The sequence below is a fragment of the Acanthochromis polyacanthus genome, chromosome 15, assembly GCF_021347895.1.
Source record: "Acanthochromis polyacanthus isolate Apoly-LR-REF ecotype Palm Island chromosome 15, KAUST_Apoly_ChrSc, whole genome shotgun sequence".
NCBI classification, from domain to species: domain Eukaryota; kingdom Metazoa; phylum Chordata; class Actinopteri; family Pomacentridae; genus Acanthochromis; species Acanthochromis polyacanthus.
In genome coordinates this window covers 22,065,419-22,083,191 of record NC_067127.1, presented here as the reverse complement: position 1 = coordinate 22,083,191, position 17,773 = coordinate 22,065,419, and the positions used below count along the sequence as shown (strand labels likewise).

Sequence of the window (17,773 nt, the reverse complement as noted above, 5' to 3'; positions counted from 1 at the left end):
AATAGCCAATTAAAAATCTCGTCCAACTTTGGGAGCTCATATTTTCCAAACTGAGGTACCTAGAAAGCTCCAGTTTGCTAAGTTATCACACAAGTTTGTGTAGAATGGAATCCAGGGGTGTTAGAACACTTCTGTGCAGTATTTCTAGTACTTTTAAGGTCCCAAACCCCACTCGCAAATAGGTTTTTCTTCATTTTTAGCAAGCCCCCATGGCCTGCAGAGTGTAGGGAAACACCTGAGGATGTTTGTGGGGCACTAGTTACATGCAGAGGCCTTGTTTACCAACTCACAGCTCTCTGGTATGTCCAGAGGCTGAGAAATAACCACTTAAAGATGCAAAAACGCTGGCAAGGCTTTTTATAGCCCAAATTCTGAAAATTTCAGACCCCCACAACTCAGAAACTATTTGAGCTACAGGCCTACAATTTTGCATAGAAAGTACTTTTGTAACTATCTAATGGCATGCAAATTTAGGACTAATTTGAAAATGGTGCAGCAACACCCCCAAGGAATATCTGGTCATTTAACCTGGAATGACCCAGGAGGAAAAAAAGTGCCGCACAGCTGTCTGGTGTCCAGCAGCAGAGCAGAGCAGAGCAGTTACTAGCACAGCTCCAAAGCCAATGATCCAGGACAGGATCAATACCACCTATTATACATTAACATACCGTGGAAGAACGAGATGAAGTCACTGAAGTGGAACATCAGCAGCTATCGTTAAAATTGAATAACTGGAATCCCATTAACAAAATAACAGATCGATGTATTTATGTGTCCTATGAGATGGGGACAGTCACGATAAAATGATATCTATCTCTGTGATCACTTTATAGTAAATTCAAAGTGTGTGACTTCAGTCAGCAGTATTTCAATGTATTGTTATATTGATTTATGTCAGCAGTAGTTCAAAAAGGCAGGATATATCATCAGTAGTTTTCCTGCCAGTTCAGAGGATGTAACATACCAGCGATGCATCAGCAGCAGGCTGCGAGGAAGCAGGTTGGCCTGCAGCTCCCCACTGTCATCTGTGAAGACACACGAGTCACAGAATGTCACCAAATGATAAAAGGGAGTAACCTGGAACAACATGGTTCCAGGTTACTACCTTGAAGAAAGTATAGACAAGATTTCACTAAATTTTGAAAAAGCAGATTTAGCAACAAGGTGTCTCTACAAGACAGGAGTCAAGGATAAAGTACAAATTTCCATTCTAAAATATATTCATATAATTACCGCAAACTAATTGTGGCACTGTGAACCTTGTAGCTATGGGCCCCTTGTGTTCTGTGCCACTTACCAAATGCATGAATGCATTCATTTAAGAGAGTATCAAGGGACGCTGCCTTCCCCAGTGTGGAAGATCCCATGATGCCAAGCTGGAGGGAGGACAGAGGTCAGCACTTTCTGCTCACGGCTCTGGATCAATCAGGGTTTTTCCTGGGAGCAGCAAAGAGTCAGTCATCAGTCACAGCGGATTTAAGTTTAAGATAAGAAAAACAACTAGTGGCTTGTCTACACTGTTAACATGGAAATGAAAAGGAAATAGTATTTTTCTGATTATTTTAAAAGACATTTGCTCAGGTATTTATCCTTACTGCAAATCAGTGTAGCTTCAAAGCAATACTAATTTGCATTAAACAAGCAAGGGAGACGCTCTTTTGGTGAATTTTTGTATGCAAAGATACTGTAGGCTTCAACAATTTCCCCATAATCCACTGTAGAGACCCCCATTTCCAAGGCAACAGGTATACATAATGCTGCAAGAGGGAGGATTCTAAAAAAAAAGGCAACATCAAAATTCGCAAGGTTTCCCTGGTAATCCTACTACTTTTCACTTTGTTTACTACCATGGCTACTTGATGAGAGCTCACCAGAAGCTGAGAAGAAAAAGGGAAGAACTTCAACAGCTACAGACCAGTAGCTCTGCCATCACCCCTAATGAAGACCATGGAGAGGTTGGTCCTTGTCCATCTCCACTCCCCAGTAAGCCCATCAATGGACCTGCTACCGTTCACCTACCAGCCTGGCATTGAGGTAGAGGATGCTGTCATCTACCTCCTAAACAGGTTCTTCTTCCACCTGTTAAAGGTTATGAGCACTGTAAGAATCTTGTTTTTTGACCTCACAAGTACTTTCAATAACATTAAAGGCCGCACTTCTGAGAGTGAAGTTGGACCACATAGGGGTGGACAACCACCTCACAACTTGGATTATAGACTACCTCACCAACTGTCCGCAGTATGTGAGGTTACAAGACTGTCAATCTGACATGGTTGTTTGCAGTACAGGGGCACAGCAGGGAACATTCCTCGCTCCCTTTCTATTCACCCTCTATAAGGCAGACTTCATGTACAGCTCAACCGACTGCCATCTGCAGAAGTGCTCTGTTGGCGTCATCACAGATGGGGAAGACATGGAGTAGGGAAGTACCTGGGTGTTCACCTGAACAGTACATTGGAGTAGTCAGACAATACCAAACACTTTCTTAAAAAAGGACAGTAGACTCTACCAGCTGAAAAGATTCAGGTCTGGTGAAGTGCAGAGAGAGCTCCTGAGGTTCTTTTTTGATTCTGGGATATCATTGGTCATTTTCTATGCAGTTGTATGCTGGGAAGCAGCATTTCTGAAACAGACAGGAAGAGACTCAATAAGCTGGCAAAGAAGACCAGCTCTGAACTGAGCTTTCCCCTAAACCCAGTGGAGTGGGTGGGAGAGAGGAGGATGATGGCTAAGCTATTATCCCTGGAGAACACACAACACCCTCTACAGGAGAGTGTGACCACACTGGGCAGCTCCTTCAGTCAAATATACAAAAATCTGTGCAATTTCAGTACTTCTCTAATTGTGAACAGATCTGTGCAATGTAGATACAATCTGTGCAATATTAGTATGTCTCTATCTGTATTTATAATCATTGCAGGATCCATGCAGTGTCGTTAGTATGTGCAATATTGTTATTTCCACATCTAGAGCAAAAATTTGGACAATCTGAACTGACACTTATGTAAATATTTTGTTTGTTTTTATTTTTCTACTAATATTTCTTAAATGTTTGCACGGTTCTCTTTGCTGCTGTAACAATGCAAATTTCTCCACTGTGAGAAGGCTTATCATATCAATTTATATGTTTGGATCTTGCTGTAAGGCAAGCCTACTTGGTCCTCCCATCGACAAACAATTGTCTCATGACAATATTTCACAGGTGCACTAATGACGTGCAGCCAGTCCATTATCTAGCACTGACACAGCACTGTAGAAATAGGTCTAGCGGGAGAGTGCCATTAGCCACTTTTCCGTAAACAGCAAGAGACCAAATTTTTGGTTCCACCCAGTTTTAAGTCCCCTGTCTATCCCACTCTACCATTACTTGCTACTTTTCCTATAGTTGTTGTTGCTTTTTTATACTATTTTACCTGATATGGGTAAAAACCGCTGTAATGGGCAACAATTTCCCATCACAGGCTAGATTGTCTAAAGCCTGAAAACACAGCCAAGAGGAGATGCAGAAGTCCAGTTCACTCTCAGACCATCCATCCATTCTCTATACACCGCTTTATCCTCACGAGGGTCGCGGGGGGTGCTGGAGCCTATCCCAGCTGACTCGGGCGAAGGCAGGGGACACCCTGGACAGGTCGCCAGTCTGTCGCAGGGCTACATATACAGACAAACAATCACACTGACAGGCAATTTTGACTAGTCAATTAACCTCAGCATGTTTTTGGACTGTGGGAGGAAGCCGGAGTGCCCAGAGAAAACCCACGCATGCTCAGGGAGAACATGCAAACTCCATACAGAAAGATCCCAGGCCCACCCCAGGATTCGAACCGGGGATCTCCTTGCTGCAAGGCGAAAGTGCTAACCACTACCCCACTGACTCTCAGACCACTTGAATTAAAAATATGCTGAAATGTTAGCCTGGAATTTTTGAGCAATGCTACTAAAAGAATACTGCCTACCACAGCTTTTCGATACAACTAGCTTCACTGATATCAGTGATGTCTCTACATTTGAGACCCATAACATCATGAAAACTCAAAGATAAAGTGATTGCTGTGGATTGTCTTTGAATAATGGTGCATGTCTGTTATGTCAAAAGTGTCACAATGTTACAACTTCCTTAAAGCTTTACATATTCTACCATTCAATAGTTTGGGATCACTTAGAAATGTCCTTATTTTTGAAGGAAAAGCATTTTTTTTTAAAATGAAGATAACATTAAATGAATCAGAAATACACTCTAGACATTGTTAGTGTGGTTAATGACTATTCTAGCCGGGAAAGGCTGATTTTTTAATGGAATATTTACATAGGGATGCAGAGGCCCATTTCCAGCAACCATCACTCCTGTGTTCTAATGCTACTTTGTGTTAGCTAATGGTGTTGAAAGGCTAACTGACCCTTGTGCAATTGTATTAGCACATGAATAAAAGTGTGAGTTTTCATGGAAAACATGAAAATTTCTGGGTGACCCCAAACTTTGAGTGGTAGTGTAAATCAGGGCAAGACAAAAACATTATGTAAGTGGACAAATCAGTCCCTATGTTTATGTAAGTGGACCTGTACTTCAATAATGCACTAATGAGAGTCAGTGACTTGAATCAAACAGACAATTATAACACTGTGTAATCTGCAAGGGCATGACACATACTTACAGTTTTCATTCAAGCACATCGTATGATGCTTTCTGTTGAAACACTACTTAACCAAATAAGAAGCCTTCATCAGACAGTTAGTGGGAGTAGTAGTTGTGAAGCATGGCATACTATTTGGATAGGATTAAACTTATGAAGACAACAGACACAACAGCTGCTGTCTTTCAACTCAGCACCAGCGCAGCTCTCCGATGTACAAACCCTAGACCAGCATTCAAAGCCAAAGCTCAACTGTCTTTGCTGTGGTTTGTTAGTATGAGCTGCAAGCGCTGTTTAAAAGCATAGACTGTATATAAAGATGTTTAAAGGGGAAACTGACATATTAAAAAGAAGAGAACTTCATCTGAATCTCCTGCTGTTGCATCAGCCATCATTCTGCTATGAACAGAGTGATGCACCTGCAGACCTGGGATCAGCAGGCCACTGCCTCCTACCAGTGAATACGTAAAATGATTAATCTACAAAGCTGGGTAAAAGTAAGTGCTCCTTGCCGAGGCCAAATCCATCCATGTGTCTTTCCAAAAGAAGGATATTTCTACCAAGACATGACTCATCTAAAAGTATGATGTTTACACCTGCAGGTTTGATATTGTTTGCTTGGCGATGACATTTTCATTTCTGACAGGAATGTTTCAACCATCCATGACTATGTTTGCATAGACATCAGGTATACTTGTAACCACAACAAGGACAACATTTAACCTTACCAATAATAATCTAATCTAAAATTTAGAATCTTGATGGGCCATTTTTGAATGTTAACACCGACTGCAGAAATAGTACCACGCATACCTTGAGCAGTGTTAACTCTCTCTCCAAATCATGGTACCATTTAAGAATGAAGCTGCTTCTGGTTTTGTTGTTGTCATTTTGTTGTATGTGACAGCTGCCTCTTTACAAAATCAGAAGAAACAGACCAACATTTGCATTAATTGGAAGTCATGTTTAAGGACACTTTGCAAATCTAAGTCCAACATTCTCTCATGTCAAACTCAGAGATTGGGCTCCACCAACTCCTGAAAAATATATGGCTCTAGTTAGGCAGTGAGCAATATGTTGGAGTAGTAGTCAGTGATTATGTTTCAAAGTTTGTTATTCCACCGAGTATGTGGAGCCTCGTCGGAGTTATGACAAGTAGCGTTGGTTTGTCTGACTGTCTGTTCGCAACATTACTCAAAAACAGATTAACAGACTTGGATGAAATTTTCAGGGAAGATCAAGAATAACACAAGGACCAATTGATTAGAATTTGGCAATGATGCTGCTTGTACTCTGGATCCACGGACTTTTAAAATATTTTACTCATCGAAATGATACAACTCAGCAGCCTTGGCAGAGTGCTGCACTCCTTGAGTGCTTTCTACTTAATGTATGTTTTAATGTAAAGTCTGAAAATAATAATTATAAATTCAAGCAATGCAGTGGAGTACAAAGTACAATATTTCTGAAATAAAGCGTGGTAGAAGTATACATTAACATTGAATGTCAAAATAAGTATATATAACTTACAATTTCACATCCGTGTATATAAACATATACTCTGCTCAGGCTAACCCCTTGTCCACATGCACACATACATTTGTAGCTACGGGTTTTGGTCTTGTCATGCAAATGCTGTTTTTCGGAACTGAAAATTGAGCATTTACAAACGTTTGTCCTGGGAAAATTAGAAGCAGACTTAGACACAGACATGAGGCAGGCAGGGGAAAGGAACAAAGAAAACTTTAATAATCTAACTTAAAATGTATTGCACAGGCTGGCAGGGGAGCAGCAAAGGGCAACTGGTGATAGAGTAAAATACAAACTAAAAGTTCAAGCAATTCTAAAAGAAACCAGTCAAAACTAGAAAAGCACTCAGAGAGCGCAGTACTGCCAAGGCTGCTCAGTTGACGTATCATTTCCGACAGATGAAATTCTTAATAAAAATAATAATAACATTATTATGCTATCAAGTACCCAGCATATTTTGTCATATTTTCAGAAGACCTGTGATAAATCTATGAAAGAAAATAAATGAATCATTGTTTTGTAGTGACCAAGACACGTGTGTCAGTCATTTCAACACAGAAAATGAAGAGTTGTAGGAACCACTAGATATTCAGATTGCCATGACAGATGTGGCCTTTACAAGTGTATGTTAAGTTTTTTTGTTCACTACTGTATATTTTTATCAAATGCAAACAATGTACTACACGCAACGTATGACAGAGAAAGTGGAAAGGCATGGCTGTCAACGCGATTACGCACAACACCTAAGAAAAGAAGAAAAGAAAAAACTGTATATTTTAGAAAAACATTCCAATTAAGGGTAATTAACCCAGAGTACAAATCATACACTATATAAAAAAATGTACATACAAGCAGCTCCCCAGAAGTGAAGTATCTTGAACATGTCTTGAAAAAAATTGATGGTATCATCATCTGCAATCAGAGTCTGTGCAGTAGTTTAAACATCATTCATTATCTCCTAAAGAGAGGGGGACAAAAAAATACAACTTTTTCTTACTAAGGTTAAGGTCCAGCATTTCAGAGTGATCTCACACCTGGTTTGGTATGTTGGTCTGATGCTGGACTGCTTGGAATATCAGCATCGTAAGCAGGCAACTGCATCATTCAGGAAGCTGAATGAGTATAAGAAAGTGCATTGTGGGAGATTGGGCTTCTGAATGTTTCGCCTACTGTTAATGGTTAATGCTAGCCTAACCGCGCTAGACAACCCACGGCAGCGAATTTAATTCTCTGCCAGGGTGGGTCTAGTTACCCTCCATAATGCTCGAGGCTGGATTCTCCTAAAGCTGGCCGGACCAATCACCATGAAGTGTAGAGTCAGAAGGTGGGGCGTAACAAAGTGACGACAGAGGCGCGACGATTCTGACAGAAACAACGGCGCACAATAAACAGTTATCTTTCGACTCGGCTTTGGCCACAGCCCTTAAAGATTTGAAGCTAAATTCAACTTGAAAGATAAACAAAGGAACGGCACTGAAGTGTTTCATTGAGAAGAAAGACGTATTTGGACTTATGCCGACGGGATATGGCAAATCCTTAATATACCAGTTGGCTCCGCGGCTCCGCTGGTTGGGAAGCTAATGGGACTTAGCCACAATCCGCCGGTGCTCTCGGAACTACGTCAGCCTATTTGTTGCGTTGATTGGTTGTATACCTACCCAATTGCTGCAGAGGGATTTGATAGACAACCTTTTAGCCCGCCTCCCTCCCTGTCGAGCATCCCTAGACCCTTGTGCCGTCAGAAACATGGGTATAGCATGGCTAGGCTTGGTTAATGCAATCAGCTGCATTCACCTTGCTGAGGAAATAAAAATGCCACTGACCAACATCTACTTTACTCTGATGTCTGTGTCAGTATTACCAGTCAGTGTGTCCATGTTCATCTGTGTGTGAGAGAGTGTGTGTGCGAACAGTCGAATAAATAAAGTCATTGTTCTTTGACTGTAGATAACTGATATGTCAATGGATTCTAAGATTCTAAAAGGGAGTGTGTAAATGTGGTGATTTTTAGTATGTCCGTTGGTTTTAGTACCAACATACATGAAGAATTTGTATTCATAAATAATACAAAGAGTTTTACTGGAACATCAGAAATGATCCTGACATTTATGTGACTGCAGTAACCTGATATAACCCCACTAAGGGACAAACATAGTGGCGTGTGTCCTATCAATCTGCAATGCCAAAGTCACTGTAACAACAGATACACATACACTGCAACTGCACATGACTGAAAAATTGTCACAGTTCTATTGCCTCTGTTAAGGTCACAATTATTATTTGTTTGTTGACTCGTGACCTAAATGATGACAAACTGTAAGTATTTATATAGTTGTAGGAAAAGTCAACGACATCCCACCCTATGTTCATTTTATATGGATTTTTAGAATCAGATGGGTAAACAATGAGGCTGGTAAACTCAAAGTTGTAAGCCTGGCAGGATTTGTGACATAATTTTTGCAAAAACACCAAAGAAAAATTATTGAGTAGTCACTTGAAGATTTGTCATTCTGATGCTCACCTTTGTTTTTCCAATCGTCAACAGCGTCACAAGATAAACTTTCTATTTCTGTCCTCAAATGACTTTCCATACAGACCAGAATAAACTGTAAGGTTCCCTCTTGTTTATCAGTGACGCTCTGAGTGACCTTGGTCCACAATGTGTTTTCGACATGTTTACGATCTACTCAGACCTTTTGGCTGGCCTGGCACTACTATTCATGCTGGGAAAGTGCCAGAGTGTCTTTTTAAAATCTGCTGATGAAAACAGGGCTGATATGACCACCAAGACAGTAAAATTGCTACAAAAATTGCTAGTTCTCGGTAGATTTATTACTGAAAGCATACCATTTTAGCATACATCTAAGGAAACAAAAATAAAAATGAAAATTAGTACAGCTTTGGAAAGCAAGATCAGCCATTTTAATCTTTGGTAAACTATCATACATGTGTTCCAAACAGTAACATCATGTCAGGGTAAACATACCTTTGCTAACACTGCAATCCTGTTTGAAACAGCAAGTCAGGTACATCATTTTATTTGCGTCAGCAAACCAATAATAATGTGCCTGGGTCATTGTAAAATCTGATCATTGGCTTTTGCATTTTTAAATTACATGAAACTCAACATTTGACTTGCTGTTTTGTCTTGAATAGTGTATCAGCATACAGCCGATTAACCAAAATAGAAAGCAACGACACTGGTGCTGACGTACTTGGCAGGTCATCTTGTTGACCCTCTCAGCAAATGACAGCAGTTTCCGTTACACAATCACATGCTGGAGTGACATACCTGTGTTGGATACACAATGTGTGGGTGCAATTGCAGGTTAGATTCTACATTCAAAGTCACTCAAGAAAAGTATTAAAGCATTTTTTTGCTCGATGAACTTAAAGCACTTAGTTTTGGGAGGGAAAGGCTTAAGATAGCACCTGTCATTAGAGTTCAATTTCTGATGCAATAAGCAGTATTATAAAATTGTAAATGCGTTGGTTAAATATTTTAAACACTGTCAGGTAGCTTTTTTTTAAATAAAGCATGACATTTCTAACCCACATCACACAATTACTTGGGGGACAGATAATGAAAACCATGAACCATTATGACAGAGACAGAAACTATTCTCTGAGGCAGAGTATGTCCCCTGACCCATTCCTCATCTCCCTCCTTAGGTTTGTACATGTTTAGAGTGTATGTTGATCATTCTACATGTTGAGTCATTCAGTAACGACCAATCAATGTGTATTCGGGCAGTGCAAGGGAATTTGATAAACCTGTGTGTCAATCTGATGCCGTCATGGCCAAGGGGAGCAGGCGATTCACAGCAGCTGGGGAAACATCTAATCTGTCTCTCATCTCTTTCTAAAAAGTTCTTGCAGCCAAGAATCTGATCCTGGTAAGTTTTCTGGACATGTCAATGGAATACAGTTGGACCAATCGTGTCTGTGTAGTTGCAGCTGGAACAAGTTACAGATTTGTAGAGCCGCAGTCCGTGGCAATCTAACTGCATGTCAACTATTCATGCTATTTGCCATATAGCGGCAATGCTGTCTTAAGACATGCTGTCTGCAAAGGCCTGATGCACTAAGGCATTTAAAAGTAGTAACTTATTATACACAGACACAAGTAACCAAAACAAATTGCAATTTGACATATGTCCAGATTGTAGTGTTAGCATTTATTTAAATTAATAATCATATCATTAGGCTACACATTAGAACTGTAATTTGTATAGGATTGTTAAAGTCAAAATTTTTAAAGTAATGTTTGTGCAATTGATTTGTGGGAAAAATCAAGGTTTGGTTAACAGCACGCTAAATAGCCACAGCGCTGGACCGCTCATAAATTGGGCTTGTGTCTAAGAAAAATATTTATAATACAAGAAATGTCTTATGCAGCAACTTCTCCTAAGTCATTCCAAACAGATCATTTCAGAATGAATCTGTTGTGTATGAGTCTTGCTTGAGGCCAAATGTTCCAAAGAAGCTCTTGTCACGTGAGGGATGTTTGGCTTTTCTCAGTCTCTAAGTGACTTCATAAATGTTCAGTGTGGTTTAGGTCAGGTGACTGTGGAGGAAAGTCATTGACAGTTTGTATTTCTTGGCCTTCTTTGGTTTTCAAATCTCTGAGGTGTGTTTGGCTCATTTCATAGGTTTTTGGTGCAGTGAGGTATCAGTTTCTCTCCTGTTGGTCTTCTTGCATACATTCATCTTTAATACCACGAATGCCTTAACTTGAAATCATCTGTAAATAGGACTGTAACATTATGTGTTAGAATGGACAGTGTGTAATCTGGTGGTTGATGGTAGTCCGTGTAATGCATTGTAGATACTGTGTTTGTGTGCATGTACATGGCTGACAGGCTGTGTATATACCATATTTATGTACTGTTTTATTTGTATTTAACGAGTAGACACTGTTATGTATCCAAGAAAATTTCTAAGGAACAATAAAGCCTTTCATGTCTCAGCCCATCTCAGGTGCTTGGCCTTGTTTCTCGTCCTGAAAAGGAGGTTAGAGATACTACTCTCTACCCTCTGCAACCACTGATTATGAAGCCTTCTTTTGATATGACTGTGGTCAATTGAGGTCTTGCTTTCTGACAGGAGAACACTGATTACCCTCATTGGGTTCAGATAATGCATGCAGGGAGTGAAGACTGTTCCGTGTATCTCTGATTCCACAGAAATGCTAGCTATGGTACAAATTGCTTAACCACCTTGATGATGCTATGAGAGAAAGGAGTCAGAGTGCCAAAAGCGTCAAAACACACCAAACTCTGCATCAGGTTGTTTAACCACAGACTGGTTAGACTTGGGGAAGTGATGGCCACAATATGTCCAATGAGAAGAAGGCATGTTAGCAGAGGAAGTGTGAACACTGGCCCATGTTCTGCTGGAAAACCTTGGGTCCTGTTCATCGCGGATGTTACTTCGACACATAGCACCTACCTGAACCTAAACATTGGTGTGGATCAGTATAGCTATTCATGTCAGTGGTATTTTTGATGGCAGTGACATCTGTTAGTAGGATAATGCTCTCTTATCCTATATCATAACATCATACACAGGAAATGACATCCAATCATCTGGTGAGGCAGCAGGTTTTTCTATCTTTGAAAATTTCTCAGATTCAGTATCTGGAAAAACACATTAGACCCGTGGAGGTATCACCTCACTCAGCTTTCAGGAATTAAGCATCTGATGGTAATGCCTTGATGCCTGATCCACAGAACTTCAGAGGTCTATAGAATCCAGACTTTGATTGTTCAGGGCTGTTTTGAATGGTACAGGTGGAGGTCACAATGTGGTTTGTCCAGTTGTAGTGGACAGAATCCCCATATGGCTCACTATAAAGTCCGACGTAATGCTTTCACCCTCTCACCTTCTCAGTCACACAGTGAAAAGCCAGTGCAAAAATGGAAGTCTTATAACTATAAACGGTTTGTTTTCCCAGACTAGAGCTCTGTGCCACTGACTTTGCTGTTGAACTGGCAGAAGTGATTCTACAGGAATTAGACATCAAGGCAGATGCTCTGAAATTCTACACTGACACTAAAGTTGTGTTGTGGTAGAATCTGTAATGAGACACTGCAGATTCTATGTGATGTCAGCAACCAGGTGCAAAGAATAAGAAAGTATACTCGTCCCTGAACAAGCAAGTTATATCTCCACTCAGACAATCCAGCAGATGTAGCTACCTGGTCTGTTTCTTCAGCTCATCTTACTGAGACCAGCTGGCTCAGTGGACCTAAATTTCTCCAAAGCTCTGTGTCTACACACATCACAGACAAAGCATATTTGTCTTCAGGAAGAAAATTAGCTATAGTGGGTGGCATCATTGCAGAAAACCTCACACACCTGACCTGCTGGCACAGGCTAAGGCTGTTGGGTGTGGTGTTATCGGGTGTGTGCAAAAGGAACCCTATAAAGCTTGAATTCACATGTTTGAGAAAGGAAAGATATCTCCAGAAATAGTCCAATGAGAACTGAACCCTGTTTTGACAGATGTTCTTAGAGTTGGAAGTAGACTTGTACATTCCATCATTTCAGGAAGTGGAGAAGTATGCTCTCATCATCCTGACTGCAGTCATATTGTTTCCTCTTGTGAGCCTCTATCATGAGAGAGTTAAGCATGCAGGCCCGTGTCTCCACTGAGGCTGCAATTCGTTCAACCAGGATTTGGATACTTGGGGCCAAAAGATGTGTGAACAACATTCTTCCCAACTGTGTCCCATCCTACAAAGTTAAGGGGAGAACAGCAAAGCAAAAAATGGCTCATCTTCCTTTTGACCACCTCAGTGTGGAACCACCCTTTACTAATATTGCTTGGATTGCACAACGATCAGGGATAACTTATGACCATCTTCCTAATATTGTGTTGGTAAACTTTTATGCTGCTAAAACTCCTCTGACTCAGTAGGGCATGGACACAGGACCTCTGAGGATGTCCTTTGGCACTGGGATGGTGGCAGTGAATTCTGTGGGTCCTGTGGGTTGCAGGGTGGGACCTACCTAGTCCAGGCTTATCCTGGTACATCCCACAGATGCTCAATAAGATTTGGCTCTGTTGAGTGTGGAACCTTAGCTCTGTCGTGTTCCCTGGACCACTCCTGAGCAGTTTCTGCTGTGTGTCGGGGGTGCATTGTCCTGTGAGGGAGGCAACTGGCATCAAGGACTGCTGTTGCCATGAGGGGGTGAGGGGTTAGGTAGTTCCTTGACCTGCAATGTTTACGTGTGGGTGGGTACATGTCAAACGTCCACATGAATGTCAGACCTCAAGATTCCCAGCAGAACATTCATTATACAAGATGATCAATATTATGCCACTTCACCTGTCAGTGGTTATAATATTGTGACTGATCGGTGCATTTGGCCCATGGCATATTTGCACTCATTGCACCTGTGGGGGCTCTGCCAATAGTAAAAGGTTGGCAGTATTTTTCACATGCATAAGGGTACAAGCAGTTCATATTGAGCTAATTGAGGCAATGGAGACTTTAAAGCTTTATCTATGCCTTATGTTGCTTCTTCGGCACTCCCAAGTCCAGCAAAGCAAATCTGGTCTGACTGTTGAATCAGGACCAAAGTGTGGGGCTGCACAGTGGCTCACCTTGCAGCTAGAAGATCCCAGTCACAACCTGGGCTTCAACTCAAGCCCCCCGCAAACCCTAATGAGGAATTAAGCGGTGTAATAGATAATGGGTGGATGGGGGACAAAAGTGAACCAACTGTGCAAACATATCTTAATGAAGAAGGACGCACTTGGATCATTAACCCCCCCCCCCCCCCCCCCCACACACACACACACACACACAACACACTCCTCTCACATGGAAGGTGTCTAGGAGAGAATAATTTGGAGTTACAAAGTAGTAAAATTTGATCTACTTACTGCCCTGCTAAAGTGCACACAGAGCACCTACAACATTACCACATGTGCAGATCACGACACTAAAAGTACCAATCACGAAGATTTAGGAAACCTTGGATCCTGTCATTCATGTGGATGTTACTTTGCCACATTACCACCCATCTAAACATTGTTGCAGACCAAGCACACTCCACCATGGCAGCCGCTCTCCCAAGCAGGACAATGTAACTGCCACACCACAGAAGTGCTCAGAAAAGGTTCAGCGAACACAACAAAGAGTCCAATGCATTGACCAGCCCTCTAAAATTCCCTAGATCCCAGTGTGATATAGTCCGGTCCACAGAGGCTCCACCCTGCAACCCACAGGGCCAAAGGATCTACTGCCAGACACAACAGGATCCCCCAGATATCTGGTGTCTGTGCCCAGATTGTTCAGTGTTTTTTTTTGGCAGCAACATGGAGGGCCAAATCAATTATTAGGTAGGTGGCTTTAATATTGTGACTATTCATTGTATTCCAAAAGTTATTAATATTATACAGCTTAGCATTTTTAGCTGTGCTGTGTTTCACTTCCATTGACGGCTGGCATCTGATGTTAAGAGTGACTTGTGATCTGTTCACAAATATCCCAACCACCCTAGGATTAGTCCAACTCAAGGTAATGTTCTCATCCAGAACCTGATGAAAAATGATTTTTGACCTTTATCACCTGTTTCACATCAGATATACAATCAAATGTTTAAAAGTGAAATATGACTGAAAGATCATTTTAAAATTGTACAAAAACTTTCAACCGGTTCAGTGATTCCAATGTGGCCCGCTTGGCCCATACTTTCGTAAATTTTCGCTGCAGGAGCTTATAAGGGCAAGCAAACAATATGATTACATTACAAAGTCAGTCACACAAGAGACGTTGCCCATTATATCTTCCTTTGAGCATGTCGTGTTCCATAACACATATATCCATACTTGTATATTAAACGCCTTTTTGCTACGAGGAAACACTTCTATATCACAATTTCTTGTGAACATCTCTAAAAGCAATACAAATATAACCTCGGAGCAGCATTACATAGCCATGGTCCATTCTAAAGCTGTCAATTAGTCCTGTTTCCCTTTTTCCCCCTGAAGAGAACTACGCGTGTCTAATGCAGTAATTTGTCTTCCTGGGTGGCTGTAAATTCCAGTGGTGCTAGTAGCCATGTGCAGCATAGAATAAGTTTTCAATAGGTTTTTACGTTAGTCAATCAAATTTCAATTTAACCCACCATTCTGTTGGAAGTTTAGTTCTGCTTCAGGGTCCCCCAAGCATGATTTGGGATTGGGAAAAGGGGTCAGCTAATCCTGCTCTCCAATCTGACACAAACATATTCACAGTCTCACAGTCACACCTCAGGCTCCTTTAAAAGTGTCCAAACCATGCATGTCTTTGGAGTGTGGGAGGAAACCAGAGCCCCAAGAGGAAACCCACGCAGTCAAACTCTCACAGTCAAACAATGCTTCATAATTTCACAACTGCAATCATCTGTCCCTATCACACAGAAATACATCTTGTGACATTTCTTGAGTGAATCCACACAGCTGACTCCTTGTTCAACCTTAGAAAAGGACTCAGCTGTGGACTTGATTGACATGATCTCAGCTTTACTGCGTGTTAGATATGCCCACACAAGGGGCTTCAGAAGTGAGCGCATAAATCAAATATTAAATGCATGAGAAAAGTAACACGACCAAATCTGCACAGTAGAAACAAGAACTTCTAATGCATCTTGCTGCTAACAGCGTGATGCACAGATGCCTCACAAGCAACAAACGGGCCATTTGAAACTTTCAAAGCGCTCTCTTTCACTTTCTCTGTGTGGACATCATGCTAGCTTTCAAGGTGGGTCAAGCATTAATGCGGTACATGTCAATTGCTACGGGATACACCCACTGATATAGTCTTCTGTTTCTCTGACTTCTGATGTCACAGCTTAGTGAGCATATCACAGTCAGCTGTGCCCTTTAGCATGGCTTGTGCTTCTTCTTCCTGCCACAATGGTCACTGTGGTCTCTGCCTCTAGTTTACGGATGCGTCATTGTGTGCTTAGGCCAAGTCCAGTGACATAGACTACACGTAGGTGCAATCACCCACTCAGAAAATAGAATGACAAATGTAAAAGACATGCACCCTCACACTTAGTACAGTACTCTTAAAAACCTGGCACACATTTAGATCTGCTGTTCACAAATGTCACTGTAACAGATCAGCAGTAATATACATACCCAACACTGACATACTGAACCACACACACACAGCCAAAGCTACTTGCTAAAACAGAGAAAACAGCTGAAGGGTCATTTTGTTCATTCCTCTGCAAGATAACAACTATGACAACAAGCCTTGCTGAACTTGAAATTTATGGCAATTATAAAAATCACCAAACTACACAAAAAATCCGATCTTACCCCTTTAACAGGCTGTGGATCAGCAACCATCCAGGCAAAAGATCAGTTCCTTCACTGAGATAACTAACTGCTGCTTGATGCTGCGGCTGCTACTGGCTGTCAAGCACAGAGACTCCATAGTGGAGCGTATACTACACTATTACCTCCTCTTTCACCTCCTCCTCCTCCTCTTCCTCCTCCTCCTTCTCTTCTTGTTGGTAAACACAGCAGCCTGGGGCAGCAGCAGTCTGCCATGTGACCTCACACACACACACACACACACACACACACACACACACACGCACACACACACACACCACACACACACACACCACACACACACACACACACACACACACACACACACACACACACACACACACGTTTGTACTTCTATCTTAGTGAGGACATCCATAGGCGTAATGCATTCCTAGAGCCTTACCCTAACCTTAACCATCACAACTGATTGCCTAAACTTAATCCTTACCCTAACCCTAACCAAACCTCAATTCATACCTGTTCTCTAAAAACAAGTCTTCACCCTCAAACATGGCTGTTTCAAAGTGAGGACCGGCCAAAATGTCCTCACTTTGTAAAACTTGTCCTCACTTTGATAGTTAAATGCAGACAAATGGTACTTCACCATGTAGCAAGTTACAAGAACACACACAACACACACACACACACACACACACACACACACACACACACACACACACACACACACACACACACACACACACACACACATACACACACCACTCTCTCTTTCTCTCACTCCCTTTACATAAGTTGTAAAAAAAAGGAGAGACCCAAATGAGGTCCCACAAATGACATGTTTTTTTGGTTTTCCTACACACACACACACACACACACACACACACACACGCGCACACACACACACACACACACACACACACACACACACACAGGTCGGGTTCATTAGATTTGTGAGAAATTTACACTGATTTGCACTGGGATTAATCGCAACTGTGCTGATATCTCAACTTGCACACTTGGTGCTTTATTGGATCTGTTTGTTTTCAAAAGACAATTCAATTGTCTTTTTTTTTGCATCTTATTAGTTTGTTTAGACTCCGATCCTCAAACCACACAACATTAGCATGATAGCTGGCATGCTATATGCCACAACCATGCTGCTGACCTTTTTCACTTTGGGTTACATGAAAATGAAAAGTAACTCACTTAATGTGTGTTTTAAAGCATTGTGATGAAATGACTTTTTGGTAACTTGGTAGAAGCGAACACAAAAAGCCTGCAACTATTAGTATCATCAACCCATGAAATTGTA

General features: G+C 41.4%; 1 protein-coding gene across 1 annotated transcript in view; it reads right to left on the bottom strand.

Annotated features, from left to right (window-relative positions):
• The window catches only part of rasgrp3 (RAS guanyl releasing protein 3 (calcium and DAG-regulated)), a 44,464-nt gene that overhangs the window by 14,930 nt on the left and 11,761 nt on the right, over nucleotides 1–17,773 (bottom strand). Inside the window, exons 2-3 of the mRNA XM_022217272.2 lie at nucleotides 1,298–1,437; nucleotides 923–1,025 (exon numbers count right to left, since the gene is read on the bottom strand). Of these exons, the coding sequence (XP_022072964.1) occupies nucleotides 923–1,025; nucleotides 1,298–1,367 (173 nt within the window). The 5' untranslated portion in view covers nucleotides 1,368–1,437. The remainder of the gene's footprint in view (nucleotides 1–922; nucleotides 1,026–1,297; nucleotides 1,438–17,773) is intronic.